The 16499-nt window shown below is 38.6% G+C and overlaps 3 protein-coding genes across 6 annotated transcripts in view; 1 reads left to right on the forward strand and 2 right to left on the reverse strand.

Moving 5' to 3' along the window:
* The window catches only part of LOC125815508 (shaggy-related protein kinase NtK-1), a 177200-nt gene that overhangs the window by 30430 nt on the left and 130271 nt on the right, over positions 1-16499 (reverse strand). The window lies entirely within an intron of this gene.
* Positions 1124-5770, forward strand: LOC125815480 (FACT complex subunit SPT16-like). Of its 2 annotated transcripts, XM_049494958.1 has the most exons (3): positions 1124-1302; positions 1424-1483; positions 2283-5770. In XM_049494958.1, exon 3 carries the CDS (start codon positions 2346-2348, stop codon positions 5547-5549), a length of 3204 nt encoding a protein of 1067 aa, XP_049350915.1. In that variant the 5' UTR covers positions 1124-1302; positions 1424-1483; positions 2283-2345; the 3' UTR covers positions 5550-5770. The 2 variants fall into 2 exon arrangements, with proteins under 2 accessions (XP_049350915.1, XP_049350916.1); XM_049494959.1 differs by lacking the exons at positions 1124-1302; positions 1424-1483 and adding an exon at positions 2042-2071.
* LOC125815481 (FACT complex subunit SPT16-like) lies at positions 6355-9593 on the reverse strand. The gene has a single exon (XM_049494960.1). It carries the CDS (start codon positions 9572-9574, stop codon positions 6419-6421), a length of 3156 nt encoding a protein of 1051 aa, XP_049350917.1. The 5' UTR covers positions 9575-9593; the 3' UTR covers positions 6355-6418.

Consider the following 16499-nt stretch of genomic DNA (forward strand, 5'->3'; position numbering starts at 1 on the left):
AGAAGGATCGGTTTGCGAAGGTGATGGTGGCGACGGCAATGGTGTACGGCGTCATTCTGGAAAAGAAAAGTTGAAGAGGTGATAATGGGTGAACATTGACCTAAAAATAGTTTTCCTTTTTTGTCATAATTTTTTCATTGTTATTTTGACTCAAAATGCCATATGTACGTTGTTTATTCGTGAATTTGTCACATCACCGCGAGTGTAATACACTCTTTTTATATTTTTAGTTGATTGTTAAAAAAATGCTTAAATGGTTCTAATTCAAGTTGGTAGAAGTGTTCAATAGGTACATGACATAGTTGAAGTGTCTAAATGAATTATGCGGACAACTTTAAGAGGCCGCAGATGACTTAAATTTATCCATTTGACTAATAAAGATATTTTCGGATGAGATAGTAATGACTATAATAACATACATTAAATGAGATTTACCGATTTATATCTTTAATTAAAAGTAGATTAATTATTAAATCACAATACGATAATAAGGAGGAGCAGATAACATTTTGCATGATACTTTTTAAAATTGGGCAGCAGATTTTAGTGCAAAAATCAAACATTTAATTCTTCAACAAGTGTTGAACTATCATCTCTACTATACATTCTTCTTTAATTTTTAGCTGAGAAAATGCAAGTTCAGAACTTCAAAATATCAACTGACTCACTTGAGGTAATTAATTTACTTCATAATAAAAGAAACTCTCTCTCACGCATATTATATGAACGCAAGAAAATTGCTTTGAGAAAATCCTAATCAAACATGAACTTTGAAAGAAAAATAAGATGACAGACTTGCTAGACAGAAAAAAATCAAAAACTGATAGAAAACCTATAAAGTAAAAACTACTCCTTTTGTAAAACATAAACAAACTTTTACGTAAAATTCGATTTATAATCCCATTGTATGATCATAATAATCTTGTGCTAGCAGCAACGGAATCCCATTATATGATCATAATAATATTAATAAATAATACTCCAAACTCCTTTTAAAAAAATAAAAGTAAATAAATATATGTATCAATTTTTTTATTTAGTTACTGGAGATATGTAGAAAGGTGTGTGTATTACGGATCCTCTGGGCGTAATATCTTCCAACTCGAAGGATAAGCGAAGTCATTATGCAGGGTATATAAGCGCAACGAACCCTGAAGCCCCATCTTCAATCACTCTCTCTGACATATATCTTCTTCTCTAAATTCTTCCATTGATGAAAATGATCTTCTTCGTCGATCCTGTTTAATATAAGGGATCGTAATTGCATTAGATCTGTATCGGCCATCACAAAGCTCGATTCATGTAAGATATTTGTCATTTTATTTTGTTTTTAAATGTAATTTTCGTTGATTTTTCGTTTTGTTATTCAAAACGTAGAATTTGGAAAACTTTTGATTGTTTTTGAAATTTTGAGCTGTTGTAGGATCAGGAGATCAGAGGATCGGAGAAAGGTTTATTCCTGAAAAGCAGAGTCAATTGCAAAGTGAGTTTCTGCATTTTCTGGTGCTAATTTTCTATTTTTCTTATTGAGCTTGTTACTCTATATGAGTTGATTTCTGGTGTAATGAATAATTTTAGCTATTGTGGATTTTTTGGAAGTTGAAATTGGAGATTCCTGTTAGTTTGTTGAATGTTTTCAACTAGGAGATTGTTCTTTTGTTTATATTTTGTATTAGAGTAGAAATCATAGCCGTGAAAATCAAAGTGTTGGCTTGCGAGAAAAATGAATTCTAGTGTAATTATGTAAAAGTTTTTTTTTTTTCTTGGAATCTTGCGAGAAATTGTTAGGCCTTATTTCAGGTATTGGTGTAAAATTGGCATTTCTCAACTTCTATAGCAGAATATGTTTTTAGGTTTGAATTGAACCATAGCTTCAGGTGAACAAGAATGAGAAGGATGAGATCTACTTTTTTCTTTATGACTGAGAAAATGGTAGAAAGTTTTGGGTGGAATCGGGATTTTCAAATGCAGTAGTTTCCTTCTTGCTTTCCCAAATACATATCGGTTGAGTTGTTAGTTTGATTAAACTTAGAGGACATATGTGAAGCTAGTGATTTCCCTTTCCTGGCCGGTAAATTCATAAACTGGTTGTGCCCAGTTTCTTCTTGTATTTTTGGCCTATGATTATCTGCTAATTTTTAACTTTGTTTACACTTGTTTATTTTGAACTCTTCACATTCTTTGGTGGAATGCCATTAATGTAGGAATTGGCAGTTATCTGGTAATACTAATTGTGTGGGAGGAGAGGAAGGAAATCATAACTTTCTGTTGTTTTTCCACAGGTTATCATCACGCTTGGCTCTGCACTTCATTGAGGGTTTAAGGGCTTGTATTCGTCCTATTCGATGGCTGATACCCGGAATAGTAATGTCAAGGTTTCTAATGACAAAGCATCCGGAACAGCCAATCCTTATGCCATCAATCTGGACAACTTCGGTAAAAGATTAAAAACATTATACTCCCACTGGACTGAACACAATGATGAACTTTGGGGAGCTTCTGAAGTTCTTGCCATAGGAACTCCTCCTCCATCTGAGGATCTGCGGTATCTGAAGTCGTCAGCTTTAAATATGTGGTTAGTTGGGTATGAATTTCCTGATACTATTATGGTTTTCATGAAGAAGCAGATCCATTTTCTTTGTAGCCAAAAGAAGGCCTCCTTACTTGAAGCTGTCAAGAAAACCTCCAAGGATGTTGTGGGAGTGGATGTTGTAATGCACGTGAGGTCTAAAAAGGATGATGGGACTGGTGCAATGGATGCAATTTTTCGAGCTATACAAGATCAGTCAGAGTCAAATGTGCCCATTGTTGGACACATTGCGAGAGAAGCTCCTGAAGGGAATCTTTTAGAGACATGGACTGAGAAGCTAAAGAATACACAATTTCAGCTCAGTGATGTAACTAATGGATTCTCTGACCTGTTTGCTGTCAAGGACACCGCTGAAATTATGAATGTGAAGAAAGCTGGCTATCTGACTTCATCAGTGATGAAGCACTTTGTAGTCCCAAAGCTGGAAAGGGTTATCGATGAGGAGAAGAAGGTGTCACATTCTTCACTAATGGATGACACTGAAAAGGTCATACTGGAACCTGCAAAGATTAAGGTGAAGTTAAAGGCAGATAATGTCGACATCTGTTACCCTCCAATTTTTCAGAGTGGAGGGGAGTTTGATCTGAGACCAAGTGCATCAAGCAATGATCAGAATCTTTACTATGATTCGACAAGTGTGATTATCTGTGCAATTGGTTCTCGATATAATAGTTACTGCTCAAATGTTGCTCGGACCTTTCTAATTGATGCCAATCCAATGCAAAGCAAGGCGTATGAAGTCCTTCTGAAGGCCCATGAGGCTGCAGTTGGAGCTCTGAAACCAGGAAACAAGGCTGGAGATGTCTACCAAGCAGCACTCAATGTGGTTGAAAAGGAGGCACCTGAATTGGTTGCAAATTTGACAAGATCTGCAGGAACTGGAATTGGGCTTGAGTTCCGTGAATCAGGGTTAAACTTAAACGGCAAGAATGATAGAATGCTGAAATCTGGCATGGTTTTTAATGTGTCTCTTGGGTTTCAGAATTTGCAAACGGAGTCTAAAAACCCAAAAACTGAAAAAATTTGTGTTTTGCTTGCTGATACAGTTGTTATTGGTCAAAATGCTCCAGAAGTGGTGACTTCTATGAGTTCTAAAGCTGTGAAGGATGTGGCTTACTCATTCAACGAGGATGAAGAAGAAGAGGAGGAGCAGCCGAAGGTCAAAGCTAAGCCTGTTGCCGCCAATGGACTCTCATCCAAGGCTATGCTTAGATCAGTTAACCACGAGACATCAAGGGAGGAACTAAGGCGGCAACACCAGGCAGAATTGGCCCGCCAAAAGAACGAAGAAACTGCACGGAGGCTCACAGGAGGAAGTTCTGGGGGTGCAGATAGCCGTGGTGCTGCAAAAGCCACTGGTGACCTGCTTGCATATAAGAACATTAATGATCTGCCACCTCCAAGAGAGTTGATGATTCAGGTTGACCAGAGGAGTGAGGCTATTCTTTTACCTATTCATGGTACCATGATTCCATTCCATATTGCCACCGTGAAAAGTGTATCTAGTCAACAAGATACTAACCGTACCTGCTATATCCGAATAATGTTCAATGTTCCTGGCACTCCATTCACTCCTCATGACACAAATACTCTAAAGTTCCAGGGATCAATATATGTTAAAGAAGTTTCATTTCGTTCAAAGGACCCAAGGCACATCACTGAAGTGGTTCAACAAATAAGAACCCTCCGCAGGCAGGTTGTCTCTAGAGAATCAGAGAGAGCTGAGAGAGCAACTTTAGTATCACAGGAGAAACTTCAAGTTGCTGGAGCCAAATTTAAGCCAATAAAGTTGTCAGATCTGTGGATTCGTCCGGTATTTGGTGGTCGCGGAAGAAAGCTTCCTGGTACTCTAGAGGCTCACACAAATGGATTCCGGTATGGAACTTCAAGGCCAGATGAGAGAGTGGATGTTATGTATGGTAACATCAAACATGCATTCTTCCAGCCAGCAGAAAAGGAAATGATTACAGTCCTCCACTTTCACCTGCACAATCACATAATGGTGGGGAACAAGAAAACCAAGGACGTGCAGTTCTATGTTGAAGTGATGGATGTTGTGCAGACAATTGGGGGTGGAAAAAGATCTGCTTATGATCCTGATGAGATTGAGGAGGAACAACGTGAAAGGGATCGGAAAAACAAGATTAACATGGAATTTCAAACATTTGTGAACAAGGTAAATGACCTCTGGACCCAGCCTCAATATAAAGGGCTTGATTTGGAGTTTGATCAGCCGTTGAGAGAGCTGGGATTCCACGGGGTGCCCCACAAGTCAACAGCTTTTATAGTCCCAACATCTAGCTGCCTTGTTGAGCTCGTAGAGACCCCTTTTGTTGTGATCACTCTCTGTGAGATTGAGATAGTCAACTTGGAGAGGGTTGGTCTCGGGCAGAAGAATTTTGACATGACAATTATATTCAAGGACTTCAAAAGAGATGTTATGCGAATTGATTCTATCCCTTCAACTTCCCTTGATGGCATCAAGGAGTGGCTCGATACAACTGACCTTAAGTACTACGAGAGCAGGCTGAATCTGAATTGGCGTCAGATACTGAAAACAATTACTGATGATCCAGAAGAGTTCATAGAGAATGGTGGATGGGAATTTTTGAATTTAGAAGGTACTGATTCGGAATCTGACAACTCACAGGAGTCTGATCAAGGATATGAACCTTCAGATGTAGAGCCTGTTTCGTCAGACGAGGAAGATGATGAAAGTGCATCACTAGTTGAGTCGGAGGATGATGAGGGAGAGGACTCTGAGGAATATTCAGAAGAAGAAGGGAAAACATGGGAAGAGCTGGAAAGAGAAGCAAGCAATGCCGACAGAGAGAAAGGAGCTGAATCAGACAGTGACAATGATAGGAAGAGGAGGAATATGAAGGCTTTTGGGAAAGGTCGTCCTCCAGAGAGAAGAAATCTCTCTAGCAACATTTCCAAGAGACCCAGGTTTAGGTAAAAGAACGTGCTAGACTGTCTTAGGATATTAGTTTATGCTACATAAGTTATAAGCAGCTGTAAAGTATTTAACCCGACAACTGAGTTTAGACTTGGATCTTAGAATAGCTATTCTCTCTTTCTGTGTTTGCGAAGTAGTGAATTCGTGTAAAATCAGATTGTGCAACTTAAGTTGGGTTTAAGTTCCGTTTAATTTTTGACACTGTCCTTTTGTTTTTCAAATTTTACTCAGTTATTTGCCAGCTACATTTCAAACAATTGCTCGCTTATCACATTGCAGAAGGTTTTGTTCCTAGCTATTTCTTAGTGTTATGGCAGTACCTGAGCAATATTTGCATATACTCTCAGCTTTTGTATTTTGTGTTTTTCTCACTCGTGGTTGGATGACCCAATTGAGGTAGGCGATCTCTCATCTCACATTTTGTGCTCAAAACATGTAGTAAATTGTTTTATTGCTATGACAAAATAATAAATCTGGTTACGAGAAGCTTCAAATATCTATCCATAGAATCACAAACTAAATAGAATTTAAAGGCCAAATTAAGGCCTATAGCTAGCAATGCATCTGTATAATATGCTTAAAATTGGTCTCAAGACAATTTACCAAACATATACTCCAAAATACATTGGTCTCAAGACAATTTGCCAAATATATGCTACTCCCAGAAAACAATATGCAGGTTTTCTCACAGGCATAACAGATAAAAACATTAGAGATGTTTCCATAGATCTGAGGCTATTAATTTACAATAAGATCAAAATTACCACCTAAATAGAACCAACACCAGCAAAAAAAAAAAAAGAAACAAAATAGTTAGTCTTTGCATCCCTAAAGGAACATAATAAAGAAACAGCCTTCTACTAACCCATCTACCTGAACTTCATTCGCTTGCTGGCAGCAGAACTAGGAGCAGCTCGTGACTTGCCAAAGTTCTTCTTTTTCCTCTTCTCATCCTCACTATCTGATTCATTAATCTCCCTGTCGGCATAGCTTGCTTCTTTCTCCAGCTCTTCCCATGTTTTACCTTTTTCTTCCTCTGAATCTTCATCGTCATCCTCTTCTTCATCATCTTCAGAATCAACCAGAGATTCACTATCAGACTCTTCATCATCAGAGTCAGACTCAGGTTCAGCATCCGAAGGTTCATAACCTTGGTCCGACTCTGAATCTCCAGATGATGAATCAGTACCTTCCAAGTTTAAGAATTCCCAACCACCTTCATCAATGAATTTCTGTGGTTCATCAGTTATGGTCTTCAGTACTTGACGCCAATTCAGATTCACCTTGCTCTCATAATACTTGATGTCAGTTGTGTCAAGCCATTCCTTGATGCCATCAAGGGATGAAATAGGGATTGAATCTATCCGCATGACATCGCGCTTGAAGTCCTTGAAAACAATAGCCATATCACAGTTCTTCTGCCCAAATCCAACTCTCTCCAAGTTAACAATCTCAATCTCACTTAGGGTTATCACAAGGAATGGCGTCTCCACCAGCTCAACCAAACAGCTGGAGGTTGGTACAATGAAAGCTGATGATTTATAGGGAACACCATGGAACCCAAGTTCTCTCAGAGGTTGATCAAACTCCAGGTCGAATCCTTTGAACTGAGGCTGGCTCCAAATATCATTCACCCTGTTCACAAAACTCTGGAAGTCCATGTTGATTTTGTTCTTTCGATCTCTTTCCCTCTGTTCTTCCTCAATCTCATCTGGATCATATGCAGACCTCTTTCCACCTCCAAGCGTTTGGACCACATCCATTACCTCAACATAGAACTGAACATCCTTTGTCTTTTTTTTCCCCACCATTATGTGGTTGTGCAGATGAAAGTGAAGAAGGGTAACCATCTCCTTCTCTGCTGGCTGGAAGAACACATGCTTGATATTACCATACAAGATGTCAACACGTTCATCTTGTCTTGTGGTTGAATACCGGAAACCATTGGCATGAGCTTCCAGTGTACCAGCAAGCTTTCGTGCACGACCACCAAATGTGGGACGGATCCATAAGTCAGGCAGCCTAACTGGCTTGAATTTATTCCCTGCAAGGACAAGTTTTTCCTGAGTCACTAAAGTTGCTCTTTCAGCTCTCTCAGACTCCCTTGACATATAATTACGTCTAAGTGTTTTAATCACCTGGACCATTTCACTTATGTGCCTATGATCCTTGGAACGAAATGAAACTTCTTTTAGGTAGATGGCACCTTGATTCTTCACATCAGTAGGTGAGAAAGGGGCACCAGGAACATTAAATATGATTCGGATGTAGTCCTGTTGGCTTGAAACAGTCTTAACAGTAGCCACATGGAAAGGAACCATATTACCATATATTGGTAAAAGGATGGCCTCATTCTTTTGGTCAACCTGAATAATCATCTCTCTGGGTGGTGGTAGGTCATTGACATTCTTGTAGGCAACAACGTCAGTCGAAGTCCTAGCACTCCTGTTATTCCCGGTTAATGTTTCTTCACCAGCAAGACGTCGAGCAGTCTCTTCATTCTTCTGACGGGCAAGTTCTTCCTGGTGCTGCCTTCGCTTCTCTTCTCTTGAAATCTCATGATTGTCAGACCTAAGTGTTGCCTTGGAATACATGGTATCCCTACCATTGGACTCTGCTTTCATTTGTGGTTCCTCTTCTTCTTCATCTTCATTGAAAGAATAGGCCACATCCTTCAAAGCTTTGGAGCTCAAATGGGTGATCACATCACGACCATCCTTAGTGACTATCACAGTATCTGCTAGCAAAAGTGAAAAATTCCGGCTCTTTTCTTTGTTGGTCTCATTCTGCAGATTGTGGAAACCAAGTGATACATTGAAAACCATTCCCGGTCTCAACAGTTTATCATTTTTAGCATTTAGGATCAACCCTGACTCTCGAAACTCAAGACCAATCCCTGTCCCAGCAGACTTTGTCAGGTTGTTCACCAATTCAGGAGCATCCCTGTCAACCACAGCAAGAGCTGCTTGATAAACAGCACTAACCTTGTTACCAGGTTTCAATGCACTTATTGCCGCCTCTTGGGCTTTAAGAAGCACTTCATAAGCCTTGGTCTGCATCTGAGTGGAATCAATTAGAAACGTTCTGGCAAGATTCGAACAGTAGCTGCTGTATCGTGAACCAATTGCACATATGATGGCACTGGCAGAATCATAATACAAACCATCATCATTGCTTGTAGCACTAGGTCTAAGATCAAAAATACCACCACTCTGGAAAATTGGAGGGTAACATATATCCACATTCTCAGCTTTCAGCTTCACCTTGACTTTAGCAGGCTCTAGAATAGCCTTTTCTGTGTCGTCCATCAACGAGGAATGAGTTACTTTCTTCTCCTCATCAATTATTTTCTCAAGCTTTGGAACAACAAAGTTCTTCATAGCAGAAGCAGTCAGATGTGCAGCTTTCTTCACATTAACAAGCTCATTTTGGTCCTTCACAGCAAAAAGGTCAGAAAGTCCACTTGTTATATCATTAAGCTGAAGGCCAGAATCTTTCATCTTCTTAGCCCATGCCTCCAAGAGCTTTCCTTCAGGGCCTTCTCGTGCAATATATCCAATAACAGGAGTATCATAAGCATCTGATAATGACTGCACATGAATAGCATGGAGCACTTTGTCCATTTTAGTAGTCCCATCTTCACCTTTGGTCTTCACATGTGTGACAACTTCCACTCCCACAGCCTCTTTAGCAGTCAATTTCACAACATCCAGCAATGAAGCTTTCTTTTGGCTACACAGAAAATGTATCTGCTTGTTCCCAAAGACCATTATAGTCTCAGGGAACTCATACCCAAGTAACCATACATTTACAGCCGAGGATTTTAAGTATCTTAAGTCCTCTGAAGGTGGTGGAGTAGCTATAGCAAGGACATCAGAAGAACCCCACTCATCTTTATGTTCACGCCAGTGTGAATATAAGTCCTTCAGTCGCTTACTAAAAGTAGGCAAGTCAATTGTGTAAGCATTTCCACCTGTTGCATTCCCATTTGCAGGAGGGCCATTTCCTGGTCTTTGTTCTGGCATTGTATGGCTACTTGTTGAATAATCTGGACAAGAAAACACAAAAATTATACAAATTTATTTATTTTTTAAAAAAGGGGGGCGGGGGATGACAAATGCAATCTTAAGAGACCCTCTAAACAAATTCCAATAACTCCAGTTCAATATTCTATAACACATTGCCAAGAGTAAGCATTGTTAAACTATCATTCCTTCATAATTTTATAAAGCTTGAAACTCATATGGCAATCTCACAGTGTTTACATAGTTATATATTTAGGATCTTATAATTCACTAGAGCCCAACATCTCCCCAATTTTTTCGGCAAGTACTGAATCAGTAATTAGTTGCAGAGTTGTGCACTAAAAAAGAATTTAATGGTGTATTTGTAGATAACAGAGAACAAGTAAATAATACTCCCCATTGTGCGAAAGAACCCACAAAATATGTACTAATCAACATTGTTACGGATTCTTTTACTCAATCCCCATGCAATTTCTTAGTATGAGGCAAAAGAAGTAAATTGATGAACTGTCAAGCTCAGCCCTTCAAATTATGATAAATTAAATTAACAAGATATGCAGAGACTCATTAAGAATATACAATAACTTGGAGATAGATAAAAAAAATATGGAAAGATGAATGCTAAATTACTATGATAGCCACCATAATCCGTTATTTTCTGAAAATTTTAATTCCAAGAAAGCATATATTAACTGCTTGATGCACATCTTCCTGATAAAAACAACATAAGACCCACCACAATCATCAACAACTCACAACACTAATTGATACACAATTAACATGTTTCCTTTTTCTCTCTTGTTGTGAAGTTGATACACACAATATACATAATCCTTTAACTGATTAAAGAAAAAGTTGAACACAATATACTTGTTTCTCGTGAACTGTATTTTCCTAAAATTTGAGGAACATCACCAAATTCCAACTTCAACTCAAATTTATTATGGTCTGGACAAGAATAAGGGCTATATCTTACACAGAGAGACATATCAAACACCTTCAATGTCAAAAACTTCATACAAACTATGGTATCGCCTGAATATCTCAAATTCTAATGAACTTGGCCCTTTCTGAAACCAAATAGTAAAACAATGCAAAACTCATAAAACAGTCTTATCCCCTACACCCCAAGTGCTTCACCAAAGCTACTGCATAAGAATAATATAATAAGCTTTCAGAAACAAAGACAACAAAAATATAACGAACAACAACTAAGCCTCAGTCTAAACAAGATGGGGTCGGAACAAAAATATAACCCCACCAAAAACACAACCTCAATGGCAGCCCTAATTTAGGGTTCTAACACATGCTTAAAGACAAAGTCGAAAACTCACCACAAATACATCAAAATTCACACACACTACCCCAAAACAGCACTAACCACAATGTTAGACTCGAACATCAAAAAATAACAAATGCTTCCAGACGAACTCGAATAACGTCTCCCCAATACACTCCATTTGACAAAGGCCCCACCCACCCCCATAAAAAAACCCTACCCAGTAACAAACAGAGATTCCAACCCGAACTTAGTGTTTCGGCAGTCACATGCAAAGACTAAACATGCTCAAATCAAAGAAGCAAAAAAAAGGAAAAAAAACTCACACCGTTATCAATGCCCCTATTAAGGTTTCAAAACTCAACTGGGAGTGGTGCGCCGCGCAATGAGTCGGGTCAAGGGTTTCGAATACTATTTTTCATAAACATGAAAATTGTTCAAGTGAACACTGAAAAACAGATCAAACATTGAAATAAAAAGTTGAAAATCGAAGTAAAAGGAAAGGAGATCTCGAAAAATCGATGAACAAAAAGGAGAAACTCGAATTTCTAAGGAAGAAATTGAGAGAAAACGGAGCGAGAGAAAGAGGGATTTTTTTTTAGAGAATGGGAGCGAATGACTGATTTGAAAATGGACGAGACTGGGAATTTGGTATCTATATCCCTGGAGTGATATGAAAAGGGTCTTGTATTTACAATAAATTACACGAATTGCCCATCAATAGTGTATGTGAAATGACTATCCTCTCCCTGGGGTATGGGCCTTGGAGAGAAATTATATAGGTGCTTTGAGGTAATTTAATTATACCTATTACTTGTAGGGATGCAAAGTTGGGATTATGTATTGTGAAGGGTAAATTAGTACTTTGAATTATGGCAGCGAGAGGAGTGAGCTGTCAATTGAAGTACTGTTACGTGGCACATAACAAACGACGCCGTTTATTTCGTTCTTTTAACAAAATGGCGGGAATGTAAATGCTTGTTTCCCACCAAAATCAGCACCAGCAATCTCACTATCCAAATCAGCGGCAGAGTCATAAATTAAATGAAAAATGTATTAAAAAAAATTTAATTAGGTTAAGAGCGTGTAAAATTAAATTTATATTCATAATAATTTTTACTGAATCTTCATATATATATTGTAATTTTTTTATAACAAATAATATGCATTGAACCACCCTTTATTTAAAATGATTTTGCGCCTAATTCAAATATGTGAACTATCAAGAAGAAGATAGGTTGAAGAGCAATTCTGTTAGTCTAGAATGTTCTTGGAGAAGAGAAGTAGAAATTTCATATGAACTCCATTAATCTCTCACTGTAGAGGATTTGTACCTATATATACAATTAAGAAAGAAATCTAATGTAACTACCTCTAACTAACTCTTTTCCATCTAATCCACTAACTTCTAGTATTTACATAATGACCCCTAGAATACTAAGTAACACCATCTTTAATACTCCCCCTCAAGTTGGTAGGAGTGAACAAATTCAATACTCCAAACTTGGACAACAAATACTCATGTTGAGACTTTCCTAGACCCTTAGTCAGTACATCAGCCTCTTGTTCTGTTGTATGTAAATACTCAGTTTTAACTAAACCATTCTGAATTTTCTCCCTTATAAAATGACAGTCCAACTCTATGTGCTTTGTTCTTTCATGTAGTACTGGATTTGTTGCAATCTGTATAGCAGACTTACTATCAGTATAGATAGTAGTTGGAGTTACAATCTCTGCGTGTAGTTCCTTAAACAACTTTGTTATCCATACCACTTCAGCTACTGCACTTGCCATGCTCCTATACTCAGCTTCAGCTGAACTCCTAGAAATAGTACCTTATTTCTTAGATTTCCATGATATTAGAGAGTCTCCCAGTTTAACCATGAATCCTGTAACAGACCTTCTGGTGTGTAAGCAAGCTCCCCAATCTGAATCACAATAGACCTTCAACTGTTTGTTATTCTTGCTGGAAAACAGTACACCAAGCCCTGCTTGGCCTTTGACATACTTCACTACCTTAATAGCAGCATTGAGATGTGACTGTTTTGGTTGATGTAGAAATTGGCTCAGAGTTTGTGTAGCAAAGGCTATATCTAGCCTGGTGACATTGAGATACAATAACTTTCCTATTAGTCTTCTGTATACAGCTGGATCCTCTAGTAGCTTGTCTTCTTTTCCTGTACCATTTATTTCATCATACTCTTTTGTAGTTAATTGAACATAAGGATCAATAGGTGTGGAAACCGGTTTAGCAGCTCCAAGTCCAGCCTCAGAGATGATTTCAAGAGAGTATTTCCTTTGATGCATCACAATCCCTTCATGTGATCTAGCAAATTCAATGCCTAGAAAATATATGAGATCTCCGAGGTTCTTCATCTTGAAGGTAGCTTGTAGAACTCTTTTAGTCTGTTGAATAAGACTAAGATCATTGCTAGTAATCATTATATCATCAACATATACTAACAATATTACCAAAGATGTTCCAATTTTCTTGATGAACAAGGAGTAATCTGCATGGCTTTGAACAAATCCCAATCTGATAAGAGCATCTGTTAGTTTCACATTCCATTGTCGAGGGGCTTGTTTCAATCCATATAGGGATTTAGTGAGCCTGCACACTGGTTTCTCCTCCTGCACAGTAAATCCCTTAGGTAGTTGAAACCCCTGAGGAAGAGTCATATACACTTCATCAAAGAGGTCACCTTGAAGAAAAGCATTTGACACATCAATTTGGTGGACATGCCAACTTTCAACAGCAGCCAAAGCTAACACACTTCTGATAGTAACCATCTTGACCACATGTGAGAACGTTTCTTGATAATCTAGACCCTCTCTTTGGTTGAACCCCTTAGCAACTAGCCTAGCTTTGAACCTGTCTACCTCACCTGATGCATGATACTTAATTTTGAAGATCCATTTACAGCCAATGGGTTTCTTATGAGAAGGTAATGGTACTACAGTCCAAGTCTGATGTGTTTCCAAAGCTGAGATTTCAGCTTGCATTGCCTCAACCCACCTAGGATCCTGGCAAGCCTCTTCAAATGTAGTCGGTTCTACCTCAGTACCAAAAGTAGATAGAAAGGCTTGATAAGAGGGAGACAATTGACTATACCCAACAACCTTGTCAATAGAATATAGTGGTTGGATAGGCTTGAGATGAGCTGACGCAACATAATCCTGCAACCATAAAGGGGCTTTGGAACTCCTTTGAGATCTCCTAACATCAAAACCCCTGGGAACTAACTCTGAAACCACTGTAGGCAGATCAGTGACCTCATCTGATTGAACAACATCAGTGGAAGGTACACCATATAGTGGAGTAACATCTGATGGAATGTAGACAGTTGGAAATAAGTGCCAGGCAGTGGAAGGAGAAGCTGCAAAGGGAAATGTGGATTCCTGAAACTCCACATCTCTGCTAAGAAAGAATTTCTTGTCCTTGAGATTGTAGAGAATATAACCTTTAGTAGTAGTACTGTAGCCCATGTGAACAGCCACCACACTTCTAGATTGAAACTTATCATGAATGTACATGTTCTTTGCAAAACACAAGCAACCTAAGACTCTCAAATGTTGAAGAGTAGGTTTGGAGTTGTGAAATACTTCATGAGGAGATTTTCCATGTAAGATAGGAGTTGGTAACAAGTTAATGATGTAAGCTACTGTGAGGACACAATTACCCCAAAACCTGATAGGGATATGACCTTGAAATCTGATTGCCCTAGCAACCTCAAGAATGTGTTTATGTTTTCTCTCAGCAATACTATTTTGCTGAGGTGTGTGAATACACGTCCTCTGATGAGTAATGCCTAAGCTGGTAAATAAGTTATGACATTCAGCATTCACAAACTCAAATCCATTATCAGTCCTAATAGTTTTCACTATAACATTGAACTAATTTTTAACAAAAATGAGAAAGTTTTTCAAAACTACACAAACATCACTCTTTAGTTTTATTAGGAATATCCATAGCATTCTGGTACAATCATCTACTATAGTAACAAAAAATTTGTTGCCATCATAGGTGGGGGTGTTAAAAGGCCCCCAAACATCAATATGTAGTAATTGAAAAGAACATGTGGACACAGTAATACTGTTGGGAAAATGAAGTCTATGTTGCTTGGCTAAGGGACAAATGGTGCAGCTGTGGAGATCTTTAGAGCATTGAGTAGGGGAAATAGCAAGTAGACGAGCCAGAACACTGGAGGAAGTGTGGCCTAGCCTTTGATGCCATAACAGTGGCTGAGATTCTGTTGCAGAAAAAATGCCACCATGTGCTAAGTGAGAAGAGCATTGAGGGGTTGTTTCTATAGGTGAGTTGTGATTTGGCAGAAGGTAGAGTCCAGCATGCTCTCTACCAATCTCCTTCACCTGCCCATTTGAGAGGTCCTGAATGACAACAAAGTCAGGAAAGAAACATACTGCACAATTAAGATCTTTGGTAAGTTGTGAAATTGACAGTAAATTGAATTTAAATTCAGGAACTAGGAGAACATTGTTGATTATGTCCTTAGGAGTTACTCGACATGAGCCCGTATGTGTAATTAGAGTTGTTTCACCATTTGGCAACTGAACACTTCTAGGCTTATTATCAGGTAGTTGGTGTTTATGAGTAAGCATTTCTGAGCATAAAGTCATGTGATTTGTTGCCCCCGAATCTACAATCCAACTTGTATAAGCTGAATCTACTATGAGAGCAGTTACATTACCTGCTGAAGTGTAGTTTTCCTGAGCTAAATTAGCACTGGAATGTCCTGATGAGGATGTTGTTGCTTCAGTGCCTCCCTGAACATTAGACTGACCAAGCATATGTAGGATTTGATTATACTGTTCATGTAACACAATCATATCTTTGTGATAGTCAGTATGGTCATTATGTCTAACACCTCTTTCATAATCAGACTGTTCAGTGTATCTAAAGCCTCTTCCATGTCCCTGAGTTCTTGGAACCATGGGATTTACTCCTCTGTTATAGTCTAGATCACCATCACTAATTGCACTATGAGCAGCTGGATATGACCTCTTATCATTAGAGGCTCTACCTCTTCCTTGGAAAGTGTTGTTAGGGCCTTTCTTCCTCTTTTCAAATCCAGGTGGATACCCATGCAGCTAATAACAAATTGCTTGAGTATGACCTGTCCGTTTGCAGTAGTCACAGAATGCATTTGGATCATAGCTAGACTTTGGCCTAGGCACTGGGGATGACATATTACCAATAGTGAACATAGCACTTAATTCAGAACAATTAGAACTACTGGCAGTTTGAGAGATGGTACGCTGGCTTTCTCTCTTAATCAAAAGTGAATAAGTCTTGTTCAGGGAAGGGAGAGGTACCATCATTAGAATTTGTCCTCTAGCTTGTTCATATGAATCATTCAACCCCATAAGAAACTGAAGCAGCTTCTGATTATGCACAAACTTCACAAATTCACTTGAATTCACACATTCACAACTAGGAACAGGAGTTATGCTATCATATTCTACCCACATTTCACGCAATCTAGAGAAATATGTTGAGATCGAACTTGTACCTTGACTGATAGTTGCAATCTCTTTGTGCAATTGGAAGATGCGAAATCCATCGACTTTATCATAGCGTTCAGTCAGATCTTTCCATACAGCAGAAACATTTGTAGAGTAGACGAT

The sequence above is a fragment of the Solanum verrucosum genome, unplaced genomic scaffold (assembly GCF_900185275.1).
Source record: "Solanum verrucosum unplaced genomic scaffold, falcon-dt-bn FXZP01000261.1, whole genome shotgun sequence".
Lineage (NCBI taxonomy): Eukaryota > Viridiplantae > Streptophyta > Magnoliopsida > Solanales > Solanaceae > Solanum > Solanum verrucosum.

What these genes read in the sequence shown, in the direction of transcription:
- LOC125815480 (XM_049494958.1), top strand. Translation starts at nt 2,346, where the DNA reads ATGGCTGATACCCGGAATAGTAATGTCAAGGTTTCTAATGACAAAGCA.
- LOC125815481 (XM_049494960.1), bottom strand. Translation starts at nt 9,574, where the DNA reads ATGCCAGAACAAAGACCAGGAAATGGCCCTCCTGCAAATGGGAATGCA.